The sequence below is a fragment of the Hemitrygon akajei genome, chromosome 18 (genome assembly GCF_048418815.1).
Source record: "Hemitrygon akajei chromosome 18, sHemAka1.3, whole genome shotgun sequence".
In the NCBI taxonomy this organism is placed as follows: domain Eukaryota; kingdom Metazoa; phylum Chordata; class Chondrichthyes; order Myliobatiformes; family Dasyatidae; genus Hemitrygon; species Hemitrygon akajei.
Window position 1 is genome coordinate 40756292 of NC_133141.1, and position 23836 is coordinate 40780127.

At 41.5% G+C, this 23836-nt stretch overlaps 1 protein-coding gene across 5 annotated transcripts in view; it reads right to left on the reverse strand.

The window, feature by feature from the left end:
- The window catches only part of znf385c (zinc finger protein 385C), a 408205-nt gene that overhangs the window by 195445 nt on the left and 188924 nt on the right, over positions 1 to 23836 (reverse strand). Inside the window, exon 1 of one of the 5 annotated variants that reach the window (XM_073071472.1) lies at positions 13462 to 13501. The exons of the other annotated variants lie outside the window; for them this stretch is intronic. Within the exon in view, the coding sequence (XP_072927573.1) occupies positions 13462 to 13486 (25 nt within the window). The 5' untranslated portion in view covers positions 13487 to 13501. Of the gene's footprint in view, positions 1 to 13461; positions 13502 to 23836 lie in introns of those variants that run through there. 5 annotated transcript variants of the gene reach the window in all.

Here is a 23836-nt window from a genome sequence, read left to right on the forward strand (position 1 = left end):
CACATACAACCCTGAGCATGGCTGATATTACTGTATATTCTACTTTTGCAGTGCTTACAACCTGTAACGCTGTGCTCCGCTACGTCATGCTATTCTGGCAGTTTTGAATACAATTATTGAAAGCACATTTGTTAAGGTATTGGTACATTACTTTTACTTTCACCAAGATACAATGAAAAGCCTGCTGTGCATGCTATATATACAGATCAGATCATTACACAGTGCATTGAGCTGGAATGAGGTAAAATAATAACAATACAGAATAAAGTGTAGAAGCTACCGAAAGAGTGTAGCACAGGTAAGATCATAATGAGGTAGATTGTGAGGCCAAGAGTTCATCTTATCATACAAGAGGTCTGTTCAAGAGTCATAACAGTGGGATAGAAGATGTCCTTGAGCCTGGTGTCACATGCTTTCAGGCTTTTATATCTTGTGTCTTTTGGGAGAGGGGAGAAGAGAGAATGTCCAGGGTGGGTGGGGTCTTTGACTGTGTTAGCTGCTTTGCTGAGGCAGCAAGAAGTATAGACTGAGTCCACAGAAGGAAGGCAACATTGCAATCAATCTAGTTCAGTGATTAAAACAACAAAATCCAAAATAAAATTTTTTTTGCTGACTGTATATAATCTTTAGATGAGATCTACATCATTGTGACTGAATAACTGAGATAAATTGGGTTCAAAACTGACAACCAGTTCCGCTGATAGTCACGTCGAGATTGCAGGCTTATTACCATGATGCTTTACTGCCCCCTTCAGATAGGATGGCATCACTGACACAGACCAACGTGACCTCAATTTATCCGGCCAAATTGGTCAGTGATAGAATGTCACATGTAGACAGGGGAGAGATAAAGGTATTTGGCCGAGGCATTGCTACATATTGCTTCGTCAGTCAGGGCATTGAGTATAGGATGTGGGATGATACATTGCAGTTCTACAAGATGTTGCACCTGGAGTATTGTGCACCGTTTTGGCTACCTTGTTGGAGGAAAGATGTCATTAAGCTGGAAAGAGTACAAAGAAGATTTCTGAGGATGTTGCTAGGACTCGAGAGCCTGAGATATAGGGAGAGGTTGAGCAGGCTAGGATGTTATTCCTTGGAGTGTATGAGACTAAAGGTTACCATAGGTAATCTTCAGATACTCAAGATTTATGAAGTTAAGAATGGCACAGATAAGGTAAAAGCACAGTCTTTTTTTCAGGAAAATTGAATCAAAAATTATACGACATGGACTTTAAGATATGAAGATATTAAAAGGGATCTGAGGGGTAACCTTCAAGCAGAGGATGGTGCTTATATGGGTCAAGCTGCTAGAGGAAGTGGTTGAGACAGGTGCAGTACATGGGCAGGGAAGGTTTAGAGGGATATGGGCCAGATGCGGGCAAATAGGACTAGCTTAGATGGGCATCTTACTTGGCATAGAAAAGTTAGGCTGAAGGGTCTATTCCCATGCTGTATGACTCTGTATCAGATGCACCCTGAAGCTTATCACCTGCTGCCATCACCCTCTCATCCTCCTCTGGTCTGGACACAGAGGGCCAATCACACTGCACACAGGAGGCATCCAGTGAGATGCAGCAGGGCCTCAGTGGCAAGTGAGCAAGTCTCAGGCAATGTGGAATGAAGACCAAGTCCCTTGGAAGTTCTCACTGAAGGGCTGTCAAAGGTTGGACATCTTTTAAACATCTCTGATAATCTGAGACATTCAAAAACTATCATATTTGATGTAAATGATTTAACAATTAAAATAGTAAAATTAATTAAATGTGCATTAAAGTACTTAGAAATAATTATATTCATTAAATAAACATAAATACTTCTAGCTCCTAATCTCCAGGCTGGGATTCCTTATTTAGCTCTGATTGGCACAGGATCAGAGATCATTCTCCAGCCCGATTAAAGATTAGCTTTATTTGTCACTGAAACATCGAAACACGCAGTGAGAAGAGTCATTTGCGTCAAATCAAGTCAGCGAGGATTGTGGGGGCACTTCCAGTGTCGCCACACTTCCAATGTCAACATACCTGACCACAACACAGTACTCCTTTGAAATGTGGGAAACTGGAGCACCTGGAGGAAACCTATGCAGTCATGGGGAGAATGTACAAGTTCCTTACGGACAGCAGTAGAAATCGAACCCAGATCAGTGATTGCTGGTGCTGTAAAGTGATTGAGCTAACCGTTATGTTACCATGCTGCCAATCCCAGTAATATCTCAGTAAATTGAGGATCTGCCATGGGCCTCTGTGTAGAGTTCAACTTTTCACAATCGATACCAATGATCAAGCATAATATATCAAAATTCACTGATGATTCAAAACTGGGTGACAATGGGAGCTTGAAGGATGCAAGGAGTCTTCAGAGTCATGTAGACAGTTCAAGTGAATGGGCAAGGAGATGACAGATAGAATATAAAATGGAAAAATATGAAGTCATCCATGTCAGCAAGAACAACAGAAACATGAAGTGGTTTTAAAATTGTGAGAGCTTGAAAGGGTTAGGGAGACCTGGTTGTCCTTGCACTGGAAATTTAACACAGAGATACAGAAAGTAATTGGGAAGGCAAATTGTATCTTGTCCTTTAAAAATATTTGAGGAGCAGACTAGAGATCTCTTACTTCAGCCACAAAGAAACTTGACTGCATTTGGAATATTGTGTTCCGATCCAGGACTGTCATTTTGGTGCCTGAACCTTCTCTTGTGAAAGTGCACGGTTTCTCTGGATTTTTTGGTTTTCACCCACATCTCAAAGATATACTGGTCGTTAGGTTAAATGATTGCTGTATATCACCCCTAGTGTAGGTGGGTGGTTGGAAAATCAGATAGGTGTGAGGGAGAATTGAATACCTGGAATAGAATAGGATCATTCTACAAGACAGCATTGACTTCATGGGCCAAATGGCCTCCTTCTATGCCATAGAAAAATAGTAATGATATTGGTGACTATTAGGACAGAAATGGGAAGAATTTTATGCACCTACAGAGTACTGAGTCTTCAAAATTCTCTACTCAAAATATGGAGACTCAATTGTTAAGTATATTTAAGACAGTGATTGGTAGACTTATAGATATTTGGAGAGTTAAGCGATACAGGTTAGGTGTGGGAATATGGCACTGATGTAAAAGATCACTTTAATCTTATTGAATGGCAGAGCAGGCACAATGGGCTCAAGAGTTCCCATTGTTTATGTTTCTTATACTTGTGAGTGAGTGGCTGTTATGGCCAAAGCCAGCACGGTTTGGCCCAATACCTTCAGCTGGCAGGAAATAGCCGAGAATGACACCTCATTCCACAATCACCTTAGGTTTTAAGACTCACAAGTAGGTGGCCTAGAAGTCATTCAGCTGAGAGAAATGAGCATGAAGGATAGCCTGAAACATGAACTCCTGGAAATCATGAGTCAATCACTTAAGTTCCTGGACTGCCCTGGGCAAAGTGTTTATAAGGGAATTGGAAGAAACAGCAGAATGGAAACTACTTTAGACATTTGGTTTACATGGAAACTGGTCACCTTATTGATTGCTTGGGGCAATGGCTTGCCACACAGAGGTGACACACATTGAAATTGTTCTATAAATCCAAAGTTATCAAGGTAGCAATCTTAAAGAGCTACTTAATCTGAATGTGCAAAATCTTTACATGTTTACCACAGCTTAATGCATTATTTTCTCAATGAAGTCTCTTGTTTCCTATCTATCAATATAATTGTTTCCTCTGAAAGGCAGAGGTGATGAACTTGTCTGCAGGCCCTGAACTTCTTGGTTCTGAAAATGGTTGCTGTGAAGCAATTTGAATGACAGGTGGGATAAACATTACAGAACAATCATCTATCCACCTATATAAAAAGAACACCAAACCTATCTTTACCTCTCCCTTCTACCACCAAAAATATCTTTACCACCCCACCCCCTTCTTTCCGCAGGGATTGCTCCCTGCGCGATTCCCTTGTGCATTTGTCCCTCCCCAGTAATCACCCACCTGGCGCTTATCCCTACAAGCGGCCTAAGTGCTACACCTGCCCATTCACCTCCTCCCTCCCCTCCACTCAGGGGCCCCAAACAGTCCTTCCAGGAGAGGCAACAGTTCACCTGTGAATCTGCTGGGGTCATCAATTGTGTTCGGTGCTCCCAATGTGGCCTCCTCTACACTGGTGAGACCCGCTGTAATTCCAGCAAAAGCGGAACTTCCCCGTGACTAAACATTTTAAGTTTGATTCCCATTCCAACATGTTGATCCATGACCTCCTTGTGCCAAGATGAGGCCACCCTCAGGGTGGAGGGGCAACACCTTATATTCTGTCTGGTTAGCTTCCACCCTGATGGCATGAACATTGATTTCTCCTTCCGATATATAAAAAAAAATTATCCTCCCCCTCCTTCTATTTCCCACTCTGGCCTCTTACCTTTTCTCACCTGCCTACCGCCTCCCCCTGGATCCCCTCATCCTTTCCTTTCTCCTATGGTCCACTCTCCTCTCCTATCAGATTCCTTCCTCTCCAGCCCTTTACCTTTTCCACCCACCTGGTTTCACCTGTCACTTTCTAGCTATCCTCCTTCTCCTTCCCCTCACCTTTTTATTCTGGCAACTTCCCCCTTCCTTTCCAGCCCTGAAGAAGGGCTTGGCCCAAAACGTTGACTGTTTATTAATTTCCATGTATGGTGCCTGGCCTGCTGAGCTCCCTCCAGCACTTCGTGTGTGTTGCTCTGGATTTCCAGCATCTGCAGACATTTTCGTGTTAAAAAAAAATCCTTTCCTTCAATATGACATTGAACTTTTTTTTCAAATGAGTTCTTGTCTCCATAAGCCTTCCTTAACTGGGATTCCATTCGTTGCTACCTACTGATGCTTCAAATATTCTTGATATTTTCTCTGAATTTATCTTTGACTAGTTCGAGGGAGCACTTCCTCTCACTGCGATCAATTTAGATCACGCAATTTAAAGGATTACCTCATTACTTGGAAAAGGAAGGAGCAAGAGAGAAACTGTATGCCAGTTTCATGTTCCAATCACTTTACCGTCAATTGGAAATAATTTACTTAGCTCTGTCAGAAGCTTGATTATTTGTAAACTGATTGAGCTGAGTCAGCAAGGAAAAGTTATGACTGAATGAGCTGAATTCTTGGAGTAAGATATGAGCATGGTGGATGGGTAAATTATAAATGTGATGAAATATTGATGAGGAGGCATCTTTAGTTCACTTGTATCACTTACAGTTCAATGAATCACATTCAGTGCTCACTATATGATCCCCTTTATACTGGGGAAAACAAAAGCAAGGAAACCCTAATTTCCAGTTGCTTGTTTCATTCAATTCCCCATTGCTTTCCCATCTTGATGTCTCCATGTTCAACTCCCTGCACCATTCCAATGCGAAGGAAATTTGATGAACATCACCTTGTCAGATTGGGCATAATTCGTCTTTCCAGATTCAATAATTTCATATAAACAGCCATTTCAGTCTTGCATTTCCCTCACTTGTTGTGATAATATCAGGTTTTATTCACCTCCTCTGTATACAACTCACTGGCATATATTTATGGAGCTGTCGGACACAGTCATTGAACATACAGGTCATTTGGTCCAACTTGTCCACACCGACAGTGGGTGCTATTGTGTATTAATCCCATCACACAGGACTTGGCCTGTATGCTTGCATGACTTGGTGATTCAAGTGTCCATATGAACACTTTTTAAATCTGTCCACAACACAGCTTGCACTACTCTTTCAGGCAGTATTTCCATGTACATACCATCCTTTGGGTGAAGAAGGTCTCCCTCATATCACCTCTGAAGCTCTTTCCCCTTATGCTGAATCTACGTCTACTAGTTTTATCTACCATTGCTGTGGGGGACATATTTTCTAGGGTTTACCCTATCTGTCTGTCTCTCTATACTGCCCGTAATACTACTGGCATTTAGGGCATCAATGAAGGTCCTCCATCTCTAGTGGTGCTCAGGGCTTCTTTCACCGTGTCAGTAGCTTGGTTTTCACAACTATCAGCATTGCAAGTCCCGGATGGAGATTCAGGAATACCATCGCACACAGATGTAGAAAGATTCTTCATTGCTGCTTCTGTCGCAATTTTGTTTTACCAGTTAGTGCTGTTAGCCCTGAGCTGAACCCCAAACCTGAAGGACCAGTGGGCCACACTTAGTCTGGCCTCTACCCTTTGACCTGTTTGGCATGGGTGACCCTACCAAGAGCCAAAGCATAAATCTCTGGCTTCTGCCAACATAGTTCTCTGGGTCATTGAGGCACGCAAACTTTCAAACCATAACAAGGTTGAGGTCCTCTTGGTCTATCTGTACTTCTCATAATTTTATGTACCTCAATCATGTACCCCCATTCACCTCCACCTCTCCAGTGACGATAGATCTAGCTTCTCCAGTCTCTTCTTGTAACTGTAATGCTCCCATCTCAGGCAATATCCTGGTGAATCCCATTTGCACTCTCTCCTGTGGTCTCACATACTTCCTTTATCTCGGTAACCAGAACTGTACACAATACTCCAAGCTGAAGTCTATCTAAGGTTTTATAAAACTGGAGCATAACCTCCTGTTTCTGTATTCAGTTCCCAACAAAGGAAGGTCACTATCCTGATTGGCTTCCTAACCACATTATCTATCTGTGTTAATACTTTCAGGCACCTATAAACCTGTACTTGTATGCTCTTCTGTTTCTCAACATGCTGTAAGATCTACTATTCATGGTGTATGTCCTAGCCTCATTAGTAATCCCAAGATGCATCAGATTACATTTGTCTGGATTAAATTGCATTTGCCACTCTTTGTCCATCTATCCAACATTCAATAACACACTTAGCTTTGATGATTCCTGATGGAATTTGCAAGTAGGGTAAGGAGAGCATGCAGATTCCACAACTGTTCTCCATTCATATAGTCAGTCCTTTTACTTAGTCATGGTAGACCTAACCCTCAGACTACCTTAAGAAGAACTTTGCAGTGGGAGTTCTAGATCTCCAGCATCATAGGAAGCTAGATGCCACACATAAAGAACTTTATCCATAGACCCTTCTTGTGGGATATGACAAGTAAGTGCAATTGATCTCTTGAGCAACAATGGTCATTTCAATGACAGAGCATGTTTGAGGGCTAAATTCTGTTTTGTTAACCTACATCTGCATTTACTATTGGCTTCAACTATAACTATCCCTTTTACGGCTGGGTTGGACTCCTTAAAAGCTGCTTCATCATTGGATAATTAAAACAAGCTCCGTGAAGAAATCTTTCTGTCAGTAGCTATTAAAATCTAGAGAGGAAACTCTCAGTGCAAAACTTGGGGCTGGACCCTTTTACCCAGAGTACTAGCAAAAGGGTCTTCTTTGGCCATTAAAGTCCAATGGGGTAGAAATTTACTCGCTCTTATAAGTGGTGTAATAATGTTTGACTGAACTCTGCTTCCAAAATTTCTTTCCATTGAATACAAAAGAAACAAATTTCAGAAGTGGGGTTCATTACACATTTACTCTCACATCGCACATCTGACACAGAAAGCAGTATCATTCCCACAAGGTCGGGATCGTGATCCATGGCTGCTCATTCAAAGTTGCTTGTTTTCTTTTTGCTGAGTGACTCTGAACAATAGAGGATACTGCTCGTTGCCTGAATTTAATAAATTCAGGCAATGAAGTTGCATCTAGCCTATTGTTTGGATGTTACTGTGACGAACTGTCTACAAAAATAAGTCATTACTACTACTGAATGCTGAGTCGCAGTGACAGTTTTACACTTCACTACATATTCCTTCACATTAGCTAAATCACTTGCCCTTGTAACGTTATGAGACGACTCTCCCTCATGAGCTGGAAACTAACAACAGACTGTGGGCTTTAAAATTTGGAATACCCTTCCAGCAAAATTACTGTTTATGCTTTTTATATTATTTCCTTGAGTCTACTCAGTTAGAATTGCCTTCAGAAAGGGCAACTTACAGCTTCCAAACTACACCTGTGCCACTTGAGACATTTCTGGAGCAAAAGGTGCTGGGTGCCATTTGTTGCCGGCTATTGGCATCCCTGAACCCTTCAACCCAATGAGCAAGAGAGGAGTGTGCACCAGCATTAGTCACAGGGATCCCCTTCTATATCCAGGTTGACTTGCTTCTGGCCATTCCTATACTTGTTACAAATTTTTGGAATTGCCGTGACAAGCTGGGAAGTGGGAGATGCTGGAAGCACACAACTGGTCAGACAGCACCTGTGGAAAAACAGGGTTTTCATTTCAGGTTGAAGACCATCTGACCAGAAATTTCTGTTCTTATTTCAGAGTTCCAGCATCTGCAGTTTTGCTCTTCATTCACAAGGGAATCTGTGGCATTGGCCATTAAGGTTGGGTCTACAAGCAGGGAAGTGGATTTATCATGTCCCATTTGGAAGTGGTGTGCCCTAGGTGGGCCATTCTAAAGCCTAATTGTTTGTGCATAACCTCATGACTTCTCATGGTTTCAGCCTTGCTGCTGCCTCCAACCACATCAGGTCAGAGGCCTCTGACAAGGTGCCACACATGAGGCTGCTTAGCAAGATAAGAGCCCATGGTATTACAGAAAAGATGCTAGCATGGATAGAAGATTGGCTGACTGGCAGGAGGCAAAAGGTGGGAGGCCTATTCTGATTGGCTGTCAGTGACTAGTAGTGTTCAGCAGGGGTCAGTGTTGGAACTGTTTCGTTTTACATTATATATCAATGACTTGGATGGAATTGATGGCTTTGTGGCCAAGTTTGCGAATGATACAAAGATAGGTGGAGGGGCAGATGGTGTTGAGGAAGCTGGGAGTCTGCAGAATGACTTAGACAGGTTGAGAGAATGGGCAAAGAAGTGGCAGATGGAATATAGTGCAGGGAAGTATATAGTCATGCACTTTGACAGACGGAATAAAGGTGTGCACTATTTTCTAAATGGAGAGAAAATTAAGAAATCAGAGGTGCAAAGGGACTTGGGAGTCCTTGTGCAGGATTCCCTAAAGGTTAACTTGCAGGTTGTGTCAGTGGTAAGAAAGGCAAGTGCAATGTTGGCATTCATTTTGAGAGGACTAGAATATAAAAGCAAGGATGTAATGTCTTACAAGGCATTGCTCAAACCACACTTCAGAGTATTCTGAGCAGTTATGGGCCTCTTATCTAAGAAAAGATGTGCTGGATTGGAGAGGGTCCAGGGGTGGTTCATGTAATGATTCTGGGAATGAAAGAGTTAACGTATGAGAAGCATTTGATGGCTCTGGGTCTGTACTCGCTGGAGTTTGGAAGAATGGGGGGTGGGGGGAATCTCATTGAAACCTATTGAGTGTTGAAAGGCTCAGATAGAGTAGATGTGGAGAGGATGTTTCCTATGGTGGTGGAGTCTAGACCAGAAGGCACAGCCACAGAATAGAGGGGCATCCATTTTGAACAGAGATGGGGAGGAATTTCTTTAGCCAGAGGGTGGTGAAACTAGAATTCTTTGCCACAGACTGTTGTGGAGGCCAAGTCATTGAGTATAATTAAAGTGAAGGTTAATAGGTTCCTGATTTTCAGAGCATCAAAGGCAGGAGATGGGGTTGAGAGGGATAATAAATCAGCCATGATGGAATGGCAGAGCAGACCAGATGGGCCAAATAGCCTAATTTTGTTCCTATGTCTTCTGGCCTAACAACCAACCCTACAATGGTGCTAAACCATTCCTCTCTGGATGTTTGATCTGTCTCCCATCATTCAGCTCCAGATGACTCTGGCTGCGCCCAGGCCAAGGACTGGAGGTGACCTATCCTGGGGTTGGAGTCCTGTGTGCGTGTGGAAAGGGGGTTTGTTTTGCTGTTGTTGTCTTGTTTTGTTTTGTTGTGCTGCTTGTGCTGTGTTGTGCTGTGTTGTATGTTGTGTCGTGTTTTGTTGTTGATGTCTTGCATTGTTGGTGTGCTATGCTACACCCATCACATCCTTGGACGCATGGCGCATTTCACTTGATGTTTCGATGTACATGTGATAAATAAATCTGAATCTGAATGTCATGGAGAAGAATGAACAGCAGCACCTATTGGGGCAGGACTTGCAAGCTGTGCAATGGCTTCAGCAACATTAAAGTGTGTGAGGATGCATTGTAACTTTTGAACCTTAAGCACAATTCCTGACTGATAGAGGCCACTGGTGCTGTGGTAACAAGAACACTGCCTATGGCTGACAGTACAGATGTTAGGGTAAGACATTTGAAACACATTCACTGAACCTGATTATGTGTGTGAGGTCACTGAACATCCAGCAATGTTTCAACAAGCATTGCATGAGGAGCTATAGCTGCAAGGTAAGGGACCAGCTGATTAAAATCGAGGTGCACAGCAAAGGCTGGTGAATCACTACCCATGGGGGTTGTGGAGACTAGACATTGGAAGTATTTAAAGGGTGGTAGATAAATTTCTGAATGACCAGGAATTGAAGGTTCTGGGCACAGAAGAGGAGCTGATGCAGGCAGACATCAGCCAGGATCAGTATGAGGGCCAAGTGACTTACTCCTGCTCCTGTTTCCTTTATGTTCTTGTGACCTCCAGAGTATCTGCTCCACCTGCCTTCTCAGGCCATGTATTGCTGCTCTATGGATGAGGACATCCCTCCTGCTTTCCGCTTCTTCCAACAAATATTTTGTGCACCATTTGCAGACTTAGTGTTGTCCCATGCCGTATTCCTGCCTCTGCCCACAACTTTGGGGATTATCCAAGCTAGACCATACTTCAATGTGTGAATCCCCACCGAGCTACTTAAAGCTCATAAGGAATGCAGCTGTTCTAGAAATCTCAAATGGCCACTTCTCTATTCAATCTGTCTGAGATTTTCCTATAAGGATATTAAAACATTGTCTAGAAATTCATTGTTATGCACATCATTTTCTGAAGCACTTGACATTCCCAGCGGGAATATCAATTTGTCTCATTATTACACTTTGCAACTGAGCATTAGTCGTATCTCTCGGCTGAGTTAATTTCTGTTTCGGGTGATGGGAGTTAAATCGTTAATAGTTTATTTATAACTCAGAAATTAAAAAAAAGCATACATTTGTCCTTGCTGTTTGTGATCCCTTGGCAACTGAACTTGACAAAAACATGTGAGTGTTATTACAACACATTAATTTCAAAGCGAAAGTGGATGCAGTATTTGGTAAAAGCTATACACTACGTATTCGTCTGTGTGCATTTTGCTACATTGATCTTTAGATGTTCAAGATCTTGAGGTTTACTGTTTATCTACTACACTAAAGTCCTCCCAAGGGAGAAGTCTACAGTCTGGCCAAGGATAACCCCCTCATTTTTTGTTTTAGAAATTCATGCTGTTGAAAACTGGGCCAAAACCAAGTCTCTTGACTCTTGCATCCATCTACTAGTAAGTGTGAAGGACTGCAGTCTTTGTAATTACATTTTGATTTTGGTTAACCTGAATTTTAATAGGGAAGATGTGACCAAACCCAACAATACTCATCCTCTGTTTCTCTTTATCGGTCTAGAATCCTGAACTGCCCCTTTACAAATCTGAAATGCCACTGTGTGCCATCAAGCAAGGTGCCCAGAAGTGCAAAATAAAATTGTAGTAAGGTCTACAGATACAGTAAAAAAAAAGTGAAAAATAATAAGAATAATATATGCAGTGTTAGAAATGAATGTTGAATAATCATATTAATCAGGAAGAGTGTCTGAAAATTGACTGCTGTGGGCTTCTCAGAAACCAAATATCAAATGCCTATGGTTCAGTTATGGTTTAGGATAAATGCGTATCCATGCAAGGTGATAATCACACAACTGCATTCTGCACGAGTCCAAAAATAATGTTACAGCTTGGGAATGCTTTGTTGCAAATATATTGGTGCATATTTACAACTGGAGCTGCCTTTCCACTAGTTGGTAAAATTTTGTTATTCTTTAGCAACTGTGTTATTTATGGAGTGTGAGGGGAGGTGGTCGTGAAGGGGTGCAGTAATGAAAGTCCTGGAGATATAAAATAATAATTTAAAGATTTTGACTTGTCAATTTGCATATAGCTTCCAATCCAACAAATCAATTCAGTGAAAAGAATTATACTCAGAACTAAAGATACTTCATTTATAAATATTGTTCAAAAGAGCATAAAACTAAAGCTGTTGCAGTGAATTTTTCAGTAATTAAATTGTCATTTTTGGGTTATGATAGGGATTTAGTCACACAAGCACTACTTAAGATACCTTAAATGATAGGTGTCAAATGGTGATTAGCTATCTGGTTGAAACACAATGAAAAGCAACAACATACCTATTTACTGGTGTTAAACTGGTGCCATTCTAGCATAAGATGATCATTTAAAAGCATCACCATGGCAATGATGATCAATTTCAATGCAAATATTTAAAAAAATTTCTTTAGAAACAAATGTAATAGATGGTTGATTCAAAGCCAAGAGCTTCAGACATTTCCAGTTACACAGATATGCCGATCCAAATACAATATTTAAATGTATGTGCATAAACTGTTCCTCAATTATTTATATCCTCATCACTCAGCACTCTGAATACATTGGTCCAGTACTTTAAGATCTTTGACAGGTTAACCACTTTCTGGTAAAGATCATACTGTATATTGCACAATAATTAGTTTTAGTTCAATCTCATTTGCAGATTGGGAGGTTAAAGGGATCCAACTGCATTTTTATATACAAATTATCAAGCAGCATCTGACAGAATTTGATTTTTATTGAAGTTAGTAACAATCTAGGGCCAACAGTACAACAGGAACAAAAAGAAACAATGATTTTTATTTGCAACAAAATTATAAACTACATCAAGCTTATTTCAATGACATTCTTTGTCCATGATTCCTTCCATACACTGATACCCAAGGAATGCATAATGATGAAGAGATGCAAACCAGATTTGTTTTTCTTCTGCCCACTTTGTTACTTTGTAAAGTGCATATTTTATTAGTCAACAGTTTCAATAAAACTCTGCTTTAAGGTAAATTACATTATTATATTGATCTAAGTGCATAAAATCTGAAGGGCTGTTCAAAAGAGAAAAACAACAAATGTCAGCCACCATTTTACAATATTCTGTACTTCAAGATTGGAAACTAATTTCAGTTTTAAGTGTTTCATTTTATAAGCATCTTTGAACTTTAAACTTGACTTTTAAATTGACCCCAAATAGTTCTTTCAACTGTTTCATTTGAAAAGTAATGCTATTTTAATAAGTTGCATCTCTTTAAGTTTCATTGAGTACTAAAGTGAAACTAAATACTGATTCACATCCTCATATATCAATAAATTGCAAGGTGCAATGTTTTTCACATTGATCTTAAAATATTTGATAGAAATCCTTAGTTGCAATATTTTCTAGATGAAATTCTGCCAAATACCTTTCCTGTGTTGAAGACAAATATATCCTGATTATAACAGATCTCATTGCATTTTTTTTCCTTGCAAACAGCAAGTATTACCAATACAAAACACAAACTTACCTCGCTTCAGAAGTGCTGCCCACATTGCTGTATGTTGTTTCTGTTGTGAAGTCTGATGGTAAAAAGCATAGGGACACTTGTCCGTGGATGTGCTTGGGGTTTAGAAAATGAGAATGAAAGTACGCGGTGTTGGATATCCATAGTACATCTTGCCACAATGTGTTACGTTCACAGAGCTACTCAGCTGATCAAGGCAAATGAGGCCTGGCAGCAACAAACAGCCGTAGTCTCCCACACAATGGCAAAATAAACTGAGAAATCCTAAATCAAAGCTGTATGCTTATTTGTTCGAGGAAATACAGTACATCCTCAATTAGTGTTTAGCAATTGGTGTTGTGGGGGGGGGGGGGGGGTTATTGATTTACTAATATCAGTCAGTTTGCTTTGACTAATAAATACATATTATTGTAAAGCTCAGCAAAATTTTGAATGTCATATCCTAGAATCATATGCCTGTTGGAGTCACTTGAAGGAGACAGCTGATGAGATGTATTTTTCCTCTTCCACACCTCATGTTGAACTCTCTTGTCTTTTATTTTTGGTTCATTTACAGGATGGGGTTATTGCCAGCAAGGTCAGAATTTAACGTCAGCCTGTAATTTCTCCTGGGATGGTGATGATTAGGGAGCCCCTTTGAATGATGGCACAGGATATAGAGATGGCTCTCCTGAAGTGCTGGTGGGTTGGGAGATCCAGCAGTTAGATCCACAACAGCATCGAACACAACTGTAGGTAGAAGCCATAACTAAATGGTAATCAGAGAGCAAAGAAACTGAAGATGCTAGAATCCTGAAATAACAATACAGAATGATGGAAATACTCAGTAAGTTCTGACAAGATGTAATTGATTTTTATTTATTGAGATACAACATGGAATAGGCCCTTCTGGACCTTCAAAGTGCGCTGCCGCCAACTACCCCCAATTTAACACTAGCCTAATCATGGGACAATTTACAATGTCCAGTTAACCTACTAATTAGTACACCTTTGGATTGTGGGAGGGAACTGGAACACACGGCGGAAACCCATGCACTTTACTGGGAGGGCATACTAACTCTTTACAAAGAATGTTGGGATTGAACTCCAAACTCTGACGCCCTGAGCTGTAATAGTTTCATGTTAACCTTTATGCTACCGTGGTGCCCAATCTTTAACTCTTACATTAGATCTGAACTTGAACTCTATTTCTTTCTCCATGGACGCTCTCTGACCTGCTGAGTATCTCCGGCATTCTCCAGTGTTACTCCAAAAAACCTTGCCTGATCATACTAAGAATAAAGCTCCGTGGAAGTTGGGCATCGTAGAATGATCGGGTACAGTGTTTAGCTCAAATGCGCAGATGGGGGGTTGGCAAACCAATTGGTGAATAAAAAAGTCAAGAGTGGCTTGGACCTTCCATTTGCTAAAATGCTGCATGCACTTTTCCCCTTGGCAGCTGTATACAAGTTCATGGTTGCCATGTCATTCCTGCACTCAGCGCTGGAAGGGGAATCAGTGCCTTAAAGTACACTTTCCATGGCAGTCACGGTGCAGTGAGATGAGGGAAAATGGGAGGTGAATGGAGCAAGTGTGTTTCATATACTGCATGTGGCCCCATCACTTTCCCCAAATCATACCCGATCCCCACTCCACAACACAATCACGCCCAAAGCTTCACTTCCCTGCTGCAAATGGCCCTGCATCACTGTGAGCCAGAGGCTGAACTCAGACAGATGGCCTGCAATTGCTGCTGCAGTTGGAGGCTTCTGATAGCTACACTGCCCTTTTGAATTCCTGGCTGGTCACATGCTAAGTGAGCATTTTAAAGATATTAGAACAAAAGCTTGATATTAGCTCAGTCAAATTCATGTCATTTATATTGTTTTCTGGTTCTTGAGCTGTGTTTACTTTCGAACCCAACTTCGTCCATGGATGTTCTCCATGTTGGGGAGAAGCTGAACTGTGCAAGTTATCTTTTTAGCCGTCGTCCAGAAATCACCTCTTGTGTAATCAGTCAATAATCTGATATTAATATATCAATGTGCCAGTGGGGACACATTAATTTGCATATGGTTGATGATTCTTATATTGTGACTGAGAAACACAGATTATATGTTGCACTTATCCACTCCATTCTGGACAGGGTGAAGTGACCTTCGAATGCAATCATGCATGCAAGTAACTCTGGTGAAATGACACGGCATCCATGATGCATGGCAGTGCCCAGCTGATTTCTCAATGGGCAAGACTTCCACTGGGAAAAGGGACAATCAGATTAAAATGTGTGGAACTTGGACATTAGAAACAGATACAAGTGGGTTCAATTTCAAGTCAATGCCTTTTATTAACCAAGCTGAAAACATAATTTTGTTATGATCTTTGAAGTCAAGAAGTCCTGGTGAAACACAAGCTAAGCCACTGGTGAGCACTGCATGGCAACACTGCCATTTTCCATCACAGTTCTGTTGTCTGGAATGGAAAGATTATTTAACTGCTTCCTGTGGATATATACACAATTTCCCACTTTGTTGGTTTCCTGCATATCAGAACGATGTGGCTGGGAGCATGTCTACTACAACTCTTCCACTGGGACAGTGATATATTGGCATCTGCTTGTTGACTAATTGCACAAGTCAGAATTTCTGCACAACAGCTGAAAACATAATTTGCACAAGTGCAGCTTTCCCACAATAAGGGAAGTATCCATGGTTAATCAATAGACAAAGTTGGGTTAATACCCAGAAGCAAAACTCAAGGACCAGAAAACAACACAACCCATCGTGAGATGTTATTGGATCTCCTCGTGATTGTTGATATTGGATAAGAATAAATAACATCTGCTAAAGCCAGTCCTCTCAGATAACGGGCATCTCTGGGTGAAGTTGCAAATGATTTCCCTGTCCTTTGTGCATGCATGTTGAGCATGGCTTTTATCGACAGTCAGTTTAAGGAAATGATATTATTTACTAAGTTATCCATTTATAACTGGGCATCTGAGAACATAGAGGTCGAGCAGTGCCCAGCATTCCTCATTGGACCAGCCTCCCCTACACACCCCCAACTACCACTACCTTATTATTTCCTGTCAGTCACCTTACATACAGACACTCCTGTGCCAAGTGTCACTTTATGGACATACAATCAATGTACATAAGGCTATCATATGTATAGTATTTACAATATATTTAATGTTTTTTATTATTGTGCTTTGTCTATATCGGATCCGGAGTAACAATTATTTAATTCTCCCTTACACTTGTGTACTGAAAATGACATTAAACAATTCTGAATCTTGAATCCCCTGGAGAAATACTGGGTCACAAGGAGAGAGATGGAGCCATCCCACTGTGACGACACAAAGTGCCCTCGTGGATTCCCTGCTTCCAGCCACAGAAAATGGTGAATTCTGTGAGAAGCCCTAGCAAGACCATCATGGGCAAATGGAGCTACCACAAGCAGAGTGGTGAGGACAAAGTCAGGATTATGTTCTCTCCTGCTCAGTCTCTTACCACCAGCCAATCAGTGTAACATCATCTCCTTCTGGTTTTACTTAGCTCACCAGTAATGTAGCACCTCTGACTGGGTAACAAATACTGAACTCCCTTACCTATAGTGAGTTCTGTGTACTGCTTGTACATGGTTACTTCAGGTAGTGTTCAATACAGATTTATGTATTGAATACAGTTCAATACCAATTCATTTGTTAATGAAGAGTAATGAGTGATGATCAACAGATAGGTTCCTTGCATTTTATTTGATTCTTCCTTGGGGCTGATGTCAATGCTAAGTCCTCCCAAAAATAGCCAAAGGGTGATGAATCAGTAGAATTTACTGCCACAAACAACTGTGGAGGCCACATAATTGGCTATATTTAAAGTGGAGGTTGACAGGTTCTTGATTAGTAAGGCCATCAAAGATTACGGGGAGAAAGCAGGAAAACTGGATTGAGATGGAACATAAATTGGCCATAACTGAAAGGTGGAGCAGACTCAATGGGCCAAATGGCCCAATTCTGCTCCTATGCCTTCTGCTCTTATATGACTTCAAGTATAGTCAGGAAAGAGTCTGGGGCAAGTGAGACAAATCCTTCTCCATTTAAATACAAGTCCATCTCTTCACTGATGTAGGTCACAGGGTCGTCTGGCTGAGTACACCAGGGCCAATGGTTATTTGGTCCCAATTTATGATTTACAGTTTTTCCTAAAAAATTGTAACTTCATCAAGCAATTCAGAAACCTGTTAAAAGTCAATGACATAGGATTGAGGTTGGCAAATTTCCTTATAGGTAGAGATGAAACAAATATATTTAACATTACTGATACAGGCTTTCAAATTCCACATTTATTTAATTATGTTTAAATCCCCTTACTACTGGTGTGGGATTTTAGCGCACATTCAACAGATTATTAGTCCAGGCTTCCAGCTTACTAGCCCAGTAACATACTATTGTGCTGCCACAATCCCTGAGGTTTGTTAGGATCACACAAATTAATGTAGACAAAAATCCCATGTGACTTGAGCTCAGAAACCCAGAATGAACAGGGGCAGCTGTTAAGGGACAGTGAAGAATTATTCATTCCTAACCCAGTCATTGCCCACATTAAATTGAAATAAAGCAAATCGGAAGTGTGATTCACCCTGAAGTGCTACTGTCTAAGCATGACAATTTTAATAAAAGACATTCAAGTTTAGTTTTCAGTTGTTTTACCCCAGCCTTAAAATGATTTATTAATTTTCCAGACATACAGTAAGTCCATTTGTTTGTCAATCTAATGTTACACAGTAATTTGTATGTGACGATCCTTAACCGTAGCCCGAGGGAAGGTATTTTACAGAGAACTTGTTTCATTTGTTCAGCTTAAATTACGGCTCATTGCTTATTTTCATTGAATTCAATCTTTTTTCCTGAGAATCCAATAGGGATTTTACCGTGGTTGGCTACAGAAAAAAAAACTCTATTTAATTATCACAGTGCAGAAGGAGGCCATTCAGCCCATCAGGCCTGTACCTATTCTAAGTAAGAGCAATCCAATCAGTTCTACTACCTCTTCTCTCCCTGCAATCTTACAAATTCATTCCTTTCAGATGCCCATCATGATCCTTTTTGAACATGAGAATTAAATCTGTCTCCACTCCAATCCTCTGGCAGTATATTCCAGACCCTTAACCTCTCAGGAATTTTATTTTATCCAGCATATTTTTTTTGTTTCCTTTCCTGATCATCTTCATCTATTTCCTGTAGTTTTTCCCATTCCTCCAATAAGAACAGCTTCTCTCAACAACCTTCATCATTTTAAATGATCACATCCCCTTTCCCCTCCCTCCTTCTCAATTTTCCCATTGCCCATTCAGGTTACCCCCTCACCCCTTCTGCTCACCTGGGCATCACCTCCCTCTGGTTCCTATTCTCTTTCCCTTTCATCCATTGTTCACCCTCCTCTCCCAAGACATTCCTCCTTCTGTAGCCCTTTATCTCTTCCACCTATCACCTCCCAATTTCTTACTTCAACCTCCCTCCCCCCAACTTAGTTTCACCTATCACTTGCCAGCTTGTACTCCTCCCTGTCCCTGCCACCTTACTCTGGCTTCTGCCCACTTCCTTTCCAGTCCTGATGAAGAGTCAGCCTGAAATATTCCTCTCCATAGATGCTGCCTGACCTGCTGAGTTCCTACAACATTTTGTGTGTGTTGTTCTGGATTTCCAGCATCAGCAGAATCTTGTGCTTAACCTTTGTCATGGTCCCGCCTGGCAATTCCCCATCTTGCTATTACCTCTTTAGTTGGGCCTTAATCCCCTCGTCTGATTTCCAATTGTTCCCAGTTCAGCTAATTACAACACACCTGGTTCCCATTAGCGAACACAGGATAAAACTCAGGCATCACAGCCATGCTTTGGTTGATTCTAGTGTGGGTAAACCTTGTTTCCTGATACCTTAGGACTGGCAGTTCTAAGCTCTGCATCATTTCCTGGATACTCTATGTAAACCTTGTCTCTGTGTAAAGACTCTCCTGGATACATGTTCCCCATTCACGACAATGCTAACACCTCACGACTCTGCCTCCATGCCCGTGTCCTGCACTTGGGTTCATCCTCAGCATCGTCCTTGCAACAACTTTTCAATATCCTCTGTTCCGAGCAGAACAAACCCAGCTTCCCCTGTCCGCAGGATAACTACTGTCCTGTATCCCTGGAATTTCAGTGCCTCTCACTCTCTCTAAAAAGGTAATAATGCAGGATAAAGTTGTGGTGAACTACATATACCTGTCTGGACATGCCCCCTGCTGACTGCTCCTGTGGCTCCTCCCACAGACCCCGGTATAAAGGCGATTGAGGCCTGAGCCCAGCCCTCAGTCTCCAGGATGTAGTATGGTGGTCAACTACTGCTTGTTCTTTCTTCCAGTCAATAAAAGCCGATATCTCGCCTTTACGTCTCAGAGAGAGTTATTGATGATGCATCAAAAGTGTAGAAACTACTGAAGGAGTGCAGTGCAGGCAAATGATAAAGTGCAAACTCATAATGTGGTCAATTGTGAGGCCAAGAATCTGATACCAATGGTATAGAAGCTGCCCTTGAGCCTGGTGGCTCATGTTTACAGGCTTTTGTATCTTCTGCCTGATGGTAGAGAGGACAGTGTGAAGAGAGATTGTCCAGGGGGTGGGATCTTTGATGATGCTGGATGCTTTACTGAGGCAGCAAGAAGTGTAGATAGAGTCCATGGAGGAGAGGCTGGTTCCTGTGATGTGCGATGTGTGATGATTGTTGCAGTTAACCAGAGATTTAGAATGGCTCATTATGACTTGGGACAAGGGAATGTAGCTATACCTACTGACTAAGGAAATAGGGTTTGTTTCTTGTACTATATGTTCTACAGCTTTATAAAGCCTATGGTCCTCCATGTTTCTTTTAACCAGTTACTCAATCTTCATGCCATTTTCAATGAAATTTAGGTATATACCTACACATCTTTATCTTCATTTACCCCTTTCTGAGTTGTGCCCTCTAGTTTATAATGCCTTTCTCATTCTACCTATCTAAATGTAATACTTCAGATTTTTCAGTATTAAATGTCAGTGGCCAACAGTCATCCTTTTCAACAGATTTTTTACATCTCCTCAAAACTTTGGAGGACCCCAGCTTATTGGGCAGCATCTATGGAGGGAAATAGCAAGTCGATGCTTCTGATTGAGACCCTTCATCTGGGCTGAAAGTTAGAGTGGTGATAGCCAGTGTAAGGAGATGGAAGGAAGGGGTGAGGCAAGAGCTGGCAAGTGGCAGGTCCATCAGCGAGCTGGTGATGGGCAGTTGAGAGAGAAGAGTGAGTATCTGGCTATCTGCCTCCCATCTCTCAGTCCAGATGAAAGGCGTATCTGGTGTACAACATACTGTCTTGTCTGGAGTTTGTAGACTGTCCATGTGACTGTGTTAGTTTCCTCAGGGTGCACCAATTTACCATCACATTCCAAAAACGTCCAAGCCGGTTGATTAATTGGCCAAAGTAAATTGCCCGTGTTGGTGAGTCGCAGAATCTAGTGGGAGGGGGAATTTAGGTGATGGGAATGTAGAGAGCATAGGTTGTAGAGGCAGTTAGTGGTTGATAGAGGGAGGTGGGGAGAGAAATGGGGTTGCTCTGTGAATCGTCTAGACTCAATAAGCTAAGGTGGTCTCCTATGCTGTTAAAGAAATATGGAGCTGCAGAAGACAAGGCTATGCTTAGCACACGGATTGTGTGCATGCTTCAGGCCACTATCATTGATGAGAAGTGAAGACAGATTTTAAATAACGTGCTAATTAATTGGTTAACAGGTGAAATTGTGGATTCTTTGAGCTGATGCTCTAGATGTGTAAAGGGATGATAAGGGCTGGGGAGTGTGGCATGAAATGAGTAGGACCAAGGTGAGAAATAGTGTGGGAATTAGTTGGGATTAGAGCTGGAAGCTTTCTCCCATAGAGCCAGCTAAAGAGCAGCCCAGCATCACTAGCTACTGCACCTGTCAAAATACAGCTTACTTTCTTTTCTGTGTGTCTGAAAGGAAGAGGGCAAGAAGGAAACAATGAAACGCCTTATCAGGAGGAAAATGTAATAAGCCTGAAAAAAAAATTAGAGAAGATAAAAGCTGGAAAAACAGTAAACACACACAACATGCTGAATGAACTCAGTAGGTCAGGCAGTATCTATGGAGGGAAATGAACTGTCGATGTTTCTGGATGAGACACTTCATCAGGACTGGTGTCAGACCTGATGAAGAGTCTCGGCCCAAATTACCAACTGTTCACCCGCCAGCTTGTACTCCTTTCCCTGTCCCTGCCACCTTACTCTGGCTTTTGCCCGCTTCCTTTCCAGTCCTGATGAAGAGTCTCAGCCTGAAATGTCGACTGCTATATTCCTCTCCATAGATGCTGCCTGATCTGCTGAATTCCTCCAGCATTTTACGTGCGTAGCTCAAGATTTCCAGCATCTGCAGATCTCTTCGTTCTCAGAAGAAAAACAAACTGAAATAGAGGGGGGTAAAAGAGGAATGTAAACTGACAGAAGCAAAGGCTGTGGATGCTGTAGATGTTAGAAAAGCTTCCATGGAGACAGAGACAAAGACCTCAGTTGTTCAGCTGAAGCATCAGCTTTGTTTCTCCCTCCACTGCAGTGAGATTTGCAATGTTTCGAGCACTTTCTGGTTTTATTACGAGGCAAAAAACCTTTCAGGCAGAAATTGGCCCTGTGCTTTGTGTTAACCGAATAGTATGGAAGTCCGTGCACAATGAACAGCAGCACCAATGCTCCATTCCATTATAAGCTACCAACAAATTTCTACCTCTCTATTCAGTCATTATTGTGGACTGTGAAATGGAGGCTTGATAACAAAATCCATTTTCATTATTCCTTTCAAAGATTTGCTTTGGTAAAAATAACTGACATTCCCTCATTTCTGCTTTTCAGTTATTCTTTTGAAACAGAGCTATCATCTTGGCTGTACCAACCACTCAGATCTGACCTGTGCTTTTTTATGGTGTTTGTTTCTGTGTGCTGGAGAAAATTTGAATAATGCACCCCTCTGAGATTTCTTGCCAGCTTACAGAGCAAGCGCATCACCTATAATTGCCAGTAATGCATCTGTAATCACCAGCAGCAGCACTGAAGATGATTAAAATGAAAATTCTTCATGCCACAATGGGTTAGTAAAAAGACCTTTCAATTTTCTGCCGTGATGGTCACTCGAATTTTTACTCCTTGTAAGAATTTTAATTAAAATCAAATAAAACAAGGACAGTGGAATTGCAGCTGTCCACTTTTACATCTTTAAATGGAAAAAGCATCCTTATCCTTTTATATAAACCCCTTTACAAGAACTAAAAATAAATTTACAAACATTCTGGAGCAAAGAAAGGGGAAAATAAAAAACAGAAAATTCAACCACAAACAGAAAGGATTATTTATGAACATCTACACAGAGTTTAATGCAAAATAATTAACAATATCAAACATCCCTCAGTAGGCAACAGAAAGGATACCAGGCAACAAAACTTCAGATGAACAGAGAAGCAGACTCCTTGGGTTTGGCTGTGCATGTTCAAGCCACCCTAACATGGACGCAGACTGAGAGGTAGGAGCTCTAAAGGGACCTGCCAGCATCCGACCTCTTGTACATCTTGGACCTCTGCTTTTGGTCATGTGCTCGCAGAAAGCCAAAAGGAGAGGGACCTTCTGCAAATGCGTGACCAAACAGAGAAGCTGCAGCCTGTAGAAGCTTCTGGCCAACTGTTGCTTCATTGGTCCCAGGGTCCTGCAGGGTGCAGGGAGTCAGCTGATTCAGTCCTCTGCAGCCAAATGAGGGAAAGGTGGGTGGGCACTGTGGACACTGGGTCAGGTCAATTGTGATCTGGCCCATTAAGCTGGAGAGCCCATAATCTCAGTATAATTTTTACCACCACATCTGGACCAATGTTCAGCCTCCCACGAAACAACAGAAGAAGACAGCATGTGAAGCAGCATCTACACAGAGAAATGGAGTTGACATTTTGAGTCAATCTCCTTTCTAGATCCTTTTTCCCCTCTATGTTTAAGTCCAGAGGAAGGGTCTCAACTTGAGAAGTTGACTGTCCATTTCTCTCCATGGATGCTGTCTTACCTACTGAGTTGCTCCAGCATTTCGTGTCTTGCTCCAGAATCCAATATCTGCAGACTCATTTGTGTCTCTGAAGTGCAGCCTCGTTGGATCAACAGGTCAAAACAGAAGTCAGAGTGGAAAAGGCAAGAGAAGTGCAAATAGTGTGTCACGTTTGGGCAGATTGGAACAGGTCAGTAAGGTTATAAATTGTTAAGATGGCAAACATAGATGTTTTTCTTTATTTTCCATTTCGTTACTACAGATGTAGTTTACCTTACTTGTTCTCTATGTCCC